This window comes from Halyomorpha halys, unplaced genomic scaffold, assembly GCF_000696795.3.
Source record: "Halyomorpha halys isolate HHAL.00 unplaced genomic scaffold, Hhal_1.1 Scaffold354.1, whole genome shotgun sequence".
Classification (NCBI taxonomy): domain Eukaryota; kingdom Metazoa; phylum Arthropoda; class Insecta; order Hemiptera; family Pentatomidae; genus Halyomorpha; species Halyomorpha halys.
The window spans coordinates 825,326-837,882 of NW_027111517.1; the positions used below are offsets into that span (position 1 = coordinate 825,326).

At 30.8% G+C, this 12,557-nt stretch overlaps 1 protein-coding gene across 11 annotated transcripts in view; it reads right to left on the minus strand.

Annotated features, from left to right (window-relative positions):
- The window catches only part of brp (bruchpilot), a 201,069-nt gene that overhangs the window by 35,855 nt on the left and 152,657 nt on the right, over nt 1-12,557 (minus strand). For 10 of the 11 annotated variants that reach the window (XM_067049578.1, XM_067049575.1, XM_067049576.1 and 7 more), the window contains 4 exons: nt 11,894-12,061; nt 10,670-10,837; nt 6,686-7,642; nt 3,754-3,906 (listed from right to left, as the gene is read on the minus strand). In XM_067049578.1, coding sequence (XP_066905679.1) covers nt 3,754-3,906; nt 6,686-7,642; nt 10,670-10,837; nt 11,894-12,061 — 1,446 coding nt within the window. The remainder of the gene's footprint in view (nt 1-3,753; nt 3,907-6,685; nt 7,643-10,669; nt 10,838-11,893; nt 12,062-12,557) is intronic. The other variant, XM_067049579.1, reaches the window with a different exon arrangement.

Here is a 12,557-nt window from a genome sequence, read left to right on the forward strand (position 1 = left end):
TACTATCATCCGTTATTCTAATAGCTTTTTTAATATAATTATTTATTACATTATATTTCATGTGATAAGGGTGGCAAGAATAATAATTCAATATTATACTACTACTTGTTTCTTTTTTTGTCCATTCTGTGATTATATTCTTACCTTGTCTTACCATCAACATATACAAAGATCTTAATTTACCTTCCTTTTCCAATTCCATTGTGAACTTTAATTTTTCTTGGAGACTATTTAGTCCTTCAAGCAATATATTTACATCAGTTTTCTTTAATATACAAAAATATCATCTATGTACTTTAGCATAATTTTTACTTGAATACCTGATTTTGAAAGTACATCTTTTATTAGATCATTCATGACTAGTCCTGCAAATTATATTGATTAACTTTTACCCACCCATTGGAACTCCAAAAAGCTGCCTGTATATATCACCTTTGTACTTGAAAATGCCATTTTCACAGCATAATTTTATTCCTTCTAGGAACAATTTTTTATTTTTTATATTCTTGTTTAGTTTGATTTCCTCCTATTTTTCATTGATGATTTTATATATCAATTTGAGTGGACTATTTGCAAACAATTAGACATCATAACTTATCATCATCTCATCATCTTCAATTTTAATATCACTTAGTTTCTGTTTTGCTTCTATTACATTTATAATGTCAATTTCCTTATCTCTGTATACATTAGTGAAGCTATTTTTGAAAAATTTTGATATATTATATAAAGGCCCATTAATGCCATTTATAATTGGTCTTAAAGGTTTATTTTCTTTATGTAATTTTATCAGCCCATACATCCTAGGGTGGTAACAATGCTTATTTACCAAACTTTTCTTGACCTTATCATCAATTATTTTGTTTTTTTGCAATTTCTCAACATAGTTTTTTATTTGTTTATTAATATCTGGCAGCGGGTCTGTTCTAAGTTTTCTGCATGTACTTTCCTCATTCAATATCATTTCCATTTTACTATCATAATCTTTCTTATTTATTATTGCCACTTTCTTTGTTTTATCCGATTTTACAATTAAAATTTGTGGATTTTTCTTTTTGAATTTATTTAATGATTCTAAATATTGTTTCCATTCAGTTTTTGATATTATTATTTTTACCTTTTTTGTTTTTTTCTATAAAATTACCTATTTGCCTGATTGTATTATTTCTTAGACTGTTTTTGTTGTTTTGACCTGGGCAATGAAGCTGAGTTTTTACATCATTTAGTTCCAAAATTGTATTAAGGTAAGATAAATTATAAATAATAATGTTAAGTAATTTGAAATGTTTGAGGATTAAAATATACATGTAATAAAAGCTGTTTTGTAGTAGATTGTCCCTGAGGATGGCCGGATTGGCCGAAACGTTGGACTCTTAAGAAAAATAAAATGTGTTGAGACTAAAATGGATAGAAATTAAATTATTTATTTTAACAAAAGTATGATTATATTGTTTTAATGAAGGGGAGGTGCTGGGTATGACAGGAAAAATGGTTCATGAAATTCCGCTTAAGCAGGACAGGGCGACAAATTTAAAGGAACAACGGTATCCACAGGCACTCCGGAAGAATATTCAGGATAAGATGGAAAACCTCAAGAAGCAAGGGATAACCGTTTATAGCAAGTCACCTTATAATAGTCCATTGTGGGCAGTGAGAAAGAATAATGCACCAGGTGAAAAAGAGGAAAAATATATGGTGGTTATCGATTAATAAACTGAATGACAATACCGTCAATAAAAGATATCCAATCCCTAGATTTAAGGACATCCTGGATAGATTAGGTGGAGCAGTAATTTTTAGCATGCTAAACCTCAAGGTGGGCTACCACCAAATTGGAATGCACCCAGATGACCAGTACAAAATGACACACTTTCAAAAGAGGCCACTATGAGTTCATGAGGATGACTTTTGGTATAAAAAATGCACTGATTACATTTCAGAGGCTCATGGACAAGTTCCTGAGGGGGTTGGATGAGTTCGTATGCCAAGTCTAAATGGACGATCTCTTGGTTTCAGCAAATTGGAAGCAGAATGGAGACCAAGTAGAGACCTGAAAAGTGTGTTTCAAAGGATGAGAGAATTCGGACTAAAACTATCCTGAGGGAAATTGGCAATGGGCAAGAGCAAATCAACTTTTTGGGACCACCATCTCCAAGGAGGGAGTACGACCAGATATTCAGAAAGAAGCGGCCTAAAAGCGGATAGCGATGCCAACTGATATCAAAGGGATCTGCAGGCTATTAGGTGCACTAAATTACTAACACAGGTTTTTCCCTAATATGGTAAAGTACCTGGTACCCCTCAATAACTTACTCAAGAAAGGAAGTACAATAGTCATGACGGTGGATATTGAACATAACGTTCAGAAGTGTATAGACCAGTTATAAAGGGAGCCAGTGCTGGCTTTTCAGGACTTCCAGAGACAATTCACACTGACGACAGACACTAGTGAATACGCTCTAGATGAAGTATTATCACAGGAAGGAGAGAAAGGAGAGCGTCCCCTAGCCTATGCCAGCAGATGACTTACAGAAGTAGAGGCATGAAACAGTTCTTTGGTAAGGGAACTACTAGGGATAGTGTGAGCGGTGGACCATTTTCGGCCATCCGTGTTCAGGAGACAATTTAGGGTACATATGGACCATAGACCACTGCAATAGGTGGGAAAACTAAAAGAGTCATCCAATAGAATTACACGATGGAAGGAATTGCTATGCAGCGCAAATCGGTAGAAGGCTCAGAGCACAAGAGCGAGAAAGAAGAGGCCAGGCAATGGCTTAGCCTAAATAAAATGTACAAAGAAGATGTAGGTAGCCCTACTGTCCTGTGAAGTAATACTTGATAGCGGTTATGCGGGGTGCTAAAGAAGAATTGGGAAGCGGTTTTTTAGAAAGTAGGAATCTCACATTGTTGAGTACCTTTTTATTTGTTGCACATCCTCTTATGAAAGATTTTTCCCCTACCCAAAAAAACAAAACATACAAGCCATTTTGTAAGACATGGGACTCATCGTAATACTTTCCCTTACTATACATTTCATATATAGGTAAGTGAAAGTAAAAATTTACTATTGAAAGTTGGCTAATGGTGAGATGCATCATCTTTTAGAAGTCTACTTTGTCTTATGCATAAATTTACCTACTATTAAAAAAAAAAATAATAATGGTTAAAAATATACCACTAAAGGTTTTATTGAATCAAACAAGGGTTTTTGAAAAATATAATCATCTATTTCTCAGTTCCTAAACTACTGAAAATCTTTTAAATAAATTATCTTCCTCTAATGGCTGAGGATTTTTATTGGAAAAATAAAAAACAAAGGCTGCCTGAAATTAGTTGAAACATTTATTATTTAAAAACATGATATTCATGCTTATCAACGTAGTTAGCTTATTTTTATTTAAGTATGCTATAATTATTTTTATAAATTACAGTAAAAATGTTTTATATTGCTAAAATCTTTCTATACACTCATTTTTATTGTTGCTTTTTGAAATATCATGATTTTAGTTGGGACCTATTTCCTTTTATCTTCAAATTATAAAAAAAAAAAATTTTCACAGATTTTGCATTTAAATATTTGTACTATTGTAATTAAAGGGATTATGTAATGGTAATTAATAGTTTGATACATATTTAATTCAAATTATGTTGATAAAATATTAAAATTAATTAGTTACATAAAGACGAATTTACATGTTAGCTTTATATTTACAAATACATTTTTTTTCAATTTTGTTTGTTATGTTTTACCTGTGCTTTTTCATATTTGTCTCGCAATCTATCTGCTTCAAGCTGAACTGCTTCCTTTTCTTTTTGTAGTCTTGTAGACTGTCCCAAAGCCTTATCTAATTGAGACTGAACATTGTCAAAATCATAATTTTGTTTTTCTTTTTCCATTTGCATCTACAAGAAAATGAAAAAAATTAATACTATTCACTTATGTATTATATATACGTCTGAGGAGAAATACAGAAATTTCCTGATGCTTATGAACAACCACTTTGCAAAAAAAAAATAAAATTATTAGATGTGATAGCCTTAAGTTTTTGGTAGATAGGTACCAGATAAACATAGACAAAATTAAAATAAAGAGAAAAAAAAAACATAAGGTCACATTTTGCCATGGAAAAGTGCAAAAAAAAAAATAAAATAAAATAAAACTGTTTTAACCATGTAAAATGTATATGTGTTATTGTGTTCAAATCACTTTTTGTTTATAGTGGATATTCTGTCCACAAATCAAACCAGAGAAATAGGAGGAAAGTCAGCAGAGGATTAGGAGGAGGAGACAAGAAACAAAATTATACCTTAAGGTAATTTTTTAATTTAATTGAATTGTTATTTAAAATAAGGTATTCATTTCATAAAAATTATCCTCTGGTCAAAGAATTTTTCTTCCAACTTCTCATGAGGACTAACAATACTGGGAAGAAAGCAGGACTTAGGATTCAAGTGTATAATGATGAATACATGGAAAAAGAAGAATCATGTCCCTTTTGAAGGTAAATCGACCCATAAAGCAATTTAATGATGAAAGTAATTTTATATGTTGGAAAAATACTGATCAGATCTTTACCAGGCTAGACACTATTGTCTCTTAATTCTTCTGCTTCTATTTTAAAATGTGAAAATGTCAAAAGAATTACATAAAGAAAATGATAAGATGATTGAAGGGAAGAGGATAAAAATTAAGATGACACTAAGAAAGGTTGCAGTGAATGTAATCAGATCTAAGCCAAGCAGAAGTAAAAATAGCAAGTATGATGAAGAATGTAAAAATGCCCTGCAAGAAGTAAAAAACCAAGAACAAAGATGCTGGATTGGAGAATTAGGAGAACTGCGAAAGAATATTCCCAGAAAAGAAAAATAATCAGAGTATTATGTCAAAAGAGAAAGAGATGCTGGGAAGAGAGGTGGGTGGAAGAGATAAGATACTAAAAAGTTGTATAAGGAGATTAAGGACATCAAATCAGGATTTAAACTTCGACAAGAATTTAGTAAGGATAAATATGGAAATGTTGCCATAGATTGGACTGCTATACTCAATGTATGGGCTGACCATTTTCAGGTGCTCCTTAATTCCCAAGCAAATATGAATAATGAATCACCAGGAGGGTAATTTCAAACCTACCTGCAAGATGAAAAAAGAACTCCTACCAGAGAAGGAAGAGCCCCAACCTTATTTTAACTATGATGGGAGGAGGGGGATCAAGTTTTCATTCCGTGGAACCATAATGAATAAACGGTTATCCTCCCAGGCCTGATTCGAATAGATGACACTGCAGTCATGAGGTTTCTAAAATAGATGCCTTAAATCCCTCAGCTACAGAAGACCCCTTATCTTTAGGTACCACTTTTCAAACTATCAATGATAGTTTTATCTGGACTACAGTACCAAGCAAGCAACAATGCATGCCAAGTGGTTCACTAGTAGACCCCAAGTAGCAACAACTGCTATTTAGTTTTCTCTGTACAGATACATAATATTTTGATCTCTCAAACCTGTTGAAAGTATTATATATCTGTAACAGGTTTGACAAATACTTTTTCAAATATACAATGCTTTACTTTGGTCAATGACATGGTTGCATTTTATATTAACATAAAGGTTTAATATAATCATAACAAAAAGGTTTGTTATAAAATGTATAATTAATAAGGGCTCTAGTAACCTCAAAAATAAGACCTACTTTTGCCCTTTTTTAATTTTAATTTCTTTTATTATAAATGCCTTATATCGATGTATTGGATGGTTTTCTATTGCATGAATTTGTCAAAAAATTGTGGAAGATGAACACCAGCCAGGAAACCGAAGTTATGCTATGGCAGGAATTTGTAATGCCCAATTAACAAAATGCAAAAATTGGAAGTTCCTACTGGTAAAAGTATTATGATATTTATATATAACAAGGAAAATCAAAAGAATTAGAATGGTCAGATAAAAAAGTGATCTCCATCTTCAAGAAGCAAAAATAAGGATCTCCTTATTTTATTATTATTAGTTTATCTATACTAGAAAATCACGATTCCAAGCACTTTCTGTAAAACCTAACTTGCTTTGTGAAAATTCCTCCTGGTAAATATAGTTAAGTTAATATTATTGTGGCAAATAAAGTTATAAAATAATATTATTAAAAATAAAGACTAAAGTAAGTAGGGCTTAGTTAAAAATAGATTCCTAAAAAAATGAATAATTGCTGAGCAGATTGGAAAGGAGGAGTAGTGTCTGAGGAGTAGACCAAGCATAGGTGGGAGTATTGGGCTTACGGCTGTTCTTGCGGAATTGAGTTTAGATGGCAGGTGGTGCACAGAGGTGTGTAAACAACTATTGGTAGAATTAATATCGAACCTTTGGATTCACTAAATCTTTTATTTATTTGTGTGTATATACTAACTTTCATATTTAAAAAAAATAGAATCATTGAGGTACTGGCATGAAAAAGATAGGCAGTAAGGCAAAAAATATCTAAATTTCATTTATTCATGAAAAATATAGCAATATTGTAGAGAAAACAGTAGTTAATCAATTGGCAATATGGTAGCTTCCCAAGCCACGATTTGTTTGTTTTTAAAAAATAAAATATTTTGAAATGCGTTTTTTGAATAATTTTTTGCCTTACTTATAAAATTATTTTTTGTAACCTATATCTTTCCCATGTCATTACCTCAATTATGAACTTACTCTTCTAATTTCTCCTGTTGCTTTATCTAGCCTCTCTTGTAGTTTGTCAACCTCACTTTGTGCTTTATCCAACAAATTTTGTAATTTTTCTTGCTGTAACTGTGCTTTACCTAAAGTAGCCTGAGTCCTTTCCAATTCTTCTCTTGACTTTTCAAGATCCAATACTGCTTTGTCCCTTTCTGCATGCATTCTTGTAATTGTTGATTGTGCTCTTTCATATTCTTCTCTTACACTCTCTTGCTCTCCTTGTGCATTTTCTAGTTTGGCTTTTAATCTGTACACTTCCCCTTGAAGTTTTTCCACTTTTTCTTGAGATGCAGTTGCCTCAGCTCTTGCTCTCTCATTATCAGCTTGTGTAACCCGTAATTCAGCTTGAGCTCTTCTTAATTCAGCAGCTGCCTTATCAGCCTTTTCCTGAACCCTATCCAGCTCTTGAGAAGTGCTTAATGTACTTCTTCCAAAAGTTGTTTGAGATCGTTCAAGTTCATGTCTCAACCTTTCATTTTCTAATTCAAGTCTTGTTAAACGCTGTTTTGCTGCTTCCCAATCAGCACCACTTCGACCAACTTCACTTGCAGCTTTATCTAACTCTGCTTTTGATTTTCCAAGTTCCAGTTGAGAACTTTCGAGTTTGGCCTCTAATCTGTCTTTTTCTAACTGGGCCCTATCCATCCTTGCACCAAGTTTTTCGACTTCACTTTCCAATGCATGTAGTTTTAGTTTATATTCAGCAATATCTCTTTCATGTAGTTCTCGTTCTTCTTGTCTTTCTTGTTCAGCTCTGTCTCTTTGTTCCCGTAACTGATTCATTTGTCTCTCTTTGTCACCAATAGCTTCTTCTAAACTAGATAATGCACCTTCACTTGTACAGTGATGAGCCTGAAGAGCAGATAATCTTGCGCGAGCCATGTCTACTTGGTTGTCTTTTTCCTTAAGAAGGTCTTCTAAATTTTCAATCTGAAATAAAAATAGGTAAATACATTAACCATCCAATAATATGTGGTATAATATCAAAGAAATTGACTTATAATATTATTACATATTACATGGTTAACAAGATATAACAGTCTGAACTAATTGTATTTGAAATATCAAAATCTAAATCAATATCTAACTTCAATAACATAACTATAGTTTCATATTTATTTTATGTTTATTATATATAAGACAGGTTAGAGAGGAAAAATGTAACTTCTTGCCACAGATGTACTTAAATATATTATATGAAAATAATTTTAACTAAATGACTATAAATACAACTTTTCTATAAACCAGTTGATTTTAATCTTTTAGAATTAGAAAAAATGGTTTTAAATTGGTATTGTTGCGGCCAACATATGGTCCACAAATCGATTATAGGAACATATGATTTTTATAACGTCAAAAACAAAACAACTTCTCTCTATTGTTTTTTATACTGAAAAATAGAAAGATGACTTCTCAGAGTCTCAGTGTGCACACACATATCGTCTCCATTGTCTCCTCACTACATACTCGTAGTTGCCAGCATTCTGGCCATTTGCGCCAGCTTAAATTATTTTAGCCACGGTGGTGACTACTTCGGCTCATCCTCCAAGAGGACAAGGCGGTCGGACGTACGTCGATCTACTTCCACGAGAATATCCACTCAGAACAACCACAACTGGGGCCCCACCAATCACCGGTGATATAAGACTTTTTCTCTCTCTTTTGTCTAATTCATTTAATTTTGTAATAGTTTTAAGCTTTCTTTTCTTTCTAGTTTGTACATTTGTATATATTTTGAGTTCCTTTTATTATGTTCACTTATTTAAAAATAACAAAATTCGGCTATTCTTTTCTTTTCACGGTTGGGCTAGTAAAGGTTCTGTTTGAACCCCTACCCGCTATAAAGGGTATATAATAACTTTCAAATCCATACGGAGCAAAGACAGAAAACAATATTATAAAGAATTGCTAAGATTCTTTATAAAATTATATCTTACTGCTAAGAAAAAATTATTTTATATGAATTTTTTCTTGGTTTCTAGGGTCAATTGGAAGGAACCCTAGAAAATGTGTCTAATAATTTTGGAAGCAAACCCCCTCACTGTGCCATTCACTTGTTAAAGTTTATAATTTTTTGATTGATATAAACTTATTTTTAACATACACTTATACATATATTTTTTTTGGCTTAAGAATCGAAGTGGATGCTCCATAGTTTATAAGAAATAGTCAATTGTATCGGGAATTACAAATGGAATCAATAGAAATCTATATCAAAAAAATGGTTCATAAAATTCCACTGCCAGTTACAAACAGTGAAAGGAACTTTCAACATGGGAAATCCAACCTCATCCCGAATTTTTAGGAGGGTCATTTATTTTTAGCTATCATTTAAAATTCTGTTGATCGTTAGTTGATTAAATAGTCTTTGCTTATGACTAATTATAAACTTAGAAATATAAATGGAATTAATTTAAGTAAATATATGGCAAAATTAATGTTTTTATAATATAATAAGATTGGTAATAGGTCAAAGTTTTATTTTTTGATGAAAATATTGGTAGTAATAGGCCAAATTTTTATAAGTTTTTTATGATGAAAAAAAATTATTAAAGTATGGCTAATGTTACAGGAACTTGGAATCAGGAAAAAATAAGTTATCTTCCTGTAAATATTTTTAACTTCATTGCTGCCAGTTTCAATCTTTATGTAACCTTCATTGTACTAAAATGACAATTAATAATATTAATCATACAGACTTTGGTAAGATTGTAAACTTAGATAATTATTGCATAATTGTTTAGTAGTTCTTTATGATTGTAATTTGTGATAGTAGAACTGTGGAATGTGAATGTGGTGCAGCGTTTAGCATTAAAACAAATTCTGTGTTTAACCTATTAACATAAAACATTGCTTCCCAACAGGTTTTTGGTGGCCCAGAGGTGGGCCATGTGGGCATGTATGACTTAGGTTTTACTTGTTATTGATTTCCAGAATCTTTTTTTTTTTTTTTTTTAATAAAGTATCTTTTGTTACATAGATGTGTACATAGTCCTTCGAATTATTATTTTCTGCCCTGGCTATAATGCAGATACATCTGTAATATGGGTGGTTTCATTTCCTATTTAAGCTTTAACACTTTTTTTGTAAGGGGAGGAGGACCCTTCTCTTACAGGGAATTCTCTACTACCAACTTCTCTTGATAAGTAATAAGTTCAGGTGGGCCAGCCATGCACACCTTTAATTTTTGGCTTATATAAACTAACTGACTTCTGTGGGTTGGAAATCACTAATTTTGTTTTGTATAAAAACCTGATGTGATAGAAAAAAATTGAACTCATTTTTAGAATCGACATAAAAATATTTTTCAACAATTATTTTAAATAAATCATCTAACAAAAAGTTTCAAAATGCCAACTGGTGTTAATATTATAAACCTAACTAATGAAACAAAATTTTAATATCATATCTAAGTAAATAGAGTTAAAAGTACAGACAAAATTTATTTCAATATTATATATTTTTAATGGAAGATCGCTGATTGACTCCATGTATTATTAATAAATAGAATATGGTCTGGATGCGGTAAAAAAAAACTCAAATAGTGATAACTATTTTAATTGAGCCAACGTTTCATCCCACGTTGCAGAGCTTCATCAGGGCTAAAAAAGATACAAAACACTTAGCATAAGTAAAAAAAGTAAATGGAAAATTACAAGGGTATACAATGAAATGTAAAAATAAAAGGTAAATACCTAAATTTAAATTAAGGCTTACCTAAAATTAAATTTAGGCCTGACGAAACCCTGCAATGTGGGGAGAAACGTCGGCTCAATTAAAATAGTTATCACTATTTGAGTTTTTTTTTACCACACCCAGACCATATTTCATTTATTATTATATATTTTTTAGGGAATACTTTGTTTCTTATTTGAAATTTTGTCGGGATCCTCAAAACTTTACTTATATTTTATTTCATACTTCTTCATAATAGCTTAACTTAAGACAGACTGTTACCTTTCTTTGAAGAACATTTATTTTTCGGTCTTTAATGTCCATATGGTCCCTCATTTCATTCAGTTCATTGGCAAATCTTGCTTTTTCTTGTTGGGCTTGAAGTGCTATTTGTGTTTTTTTCTCAATATGACGATTTTTTTCTTCTAACCGTTGCCGTAGCTCTTCTACCTGTTAAGAATGACAGTACATTGATACAATTAAAATAGAATATTAATTTATGGAACTAGACTATATTAGTAATTATTTTTTGTTTAAAAAATATCTAATATAAATTAATCATTCACTACAAAACTCCATCAATTAAATAAATATCATTCATCTCAAACTACATATGATAGAAATAATGTAAATAAATTATAAAATAATTTGAATGCTAATAATGTACTACAATCAAATATCCTCCTTTATTTTTACTATAAAATAAAAGGTATAGTTATAAATAAGAAGATTTCAGGTAATGAGTAAATAATAATTGATGAGTTAACTGAAATGTTGGATTTAATAAATTCCTATTTAGTGAGTGTATTTGTTTATAACTTATCATTAAAATGTGGCTTTTTCAAGTGCATGGTCCAAGAATGTTTAGTTAATTAATTATTTATAATTACTTCTTTTTAAGTATTGCTGTTTGTTAGAGAGTTATAAAAAAAGGAGAAATAAATGTTGAGTTCTTAATTGAAAGCAGAAAAGGGACACATAAAAAAGCTCAAGCAGCTGTAATATATATACCTTACAATGAAAAGCTTCAAAATAATAAATGATAAAAATTAGTATTTGCCATTTTGCCCAAGATTTGAAAATTAGGCTAGTATAAGTATGTGCATGCTTTTGTGTATTACTTTTAATATATATATTAGATAAAAAATATATAGTAAAAGTAATTAATAAAAATATATATAACATTAATTTTTTCTTTTTAATAGGTAATCTTGATGACATAATTGGTCATCTTAAATCAAATCTACTTTTTGTTTTCTATGTATATATGATGGACAAGATGGACAAAGAAGAGCTAAAAACATATTCTTGACCTGAGGGGAACGCTGAGACATTATTAATCTGATGTCAAAAATAGACAATCATTTCCTAAGTGAAATATATAATACCACTGAAACCTATGAGCCACATGAGATATCTATAAATCAACAGTTACAGAGAAAATTTATCATTATACCTTACCTAAAATTCTGGTAGAGATTATAAAATGAACTCAATGATACTAACATCGGCCTGAAGCATGTTATAATGTTCTTCCTTGGCACATAGTGACTCCTTGAGAACAGCAATATGTCTTTGGTAGTCCTGATGTTGTTCCTCCAAAGTCTTCATCTTTGCGCTCATTGCCAGTATCTCCTGGTCCCTCCTTTGGATCTCCCCACGGAACTCCTCCAGCTAGGCAGTCAGACTATGTCTACACCAACTCATTCCCATAAGAATGGATTTGGATTTTACACTATATTTATTTAATAATAACTTGACTTTATATATCTTTGATATTTACTTCATATCATACTATGGAGTAATGGAAATAGAATAATTTAGTAAATTAAATTGAGTGAAGAATTATGGCTATAATTGAAAAACAAAATAGGATTAAACCTTGATTTAGTAATTTACTAAACATTTGTGTAAAATAGTTAAATTCTAATTGTTCTATCTTGCCACCATATCATTCATGATTGATTTATACTTCATTAGTTTAATAGATTAATACTTTGCAAAACTAACTTGAAATAAAATTTGAATATGGAATATCATGAAAAGCATCAAATAATTATTACTGGAGGGTATAATATTCTTTCACTAATTTACATTTTAGTAGGATTAAAATTATATTTTCTATTAGACACTTGAATTGGTTCCAAATATTATGTCAGTCTTAAAAAAC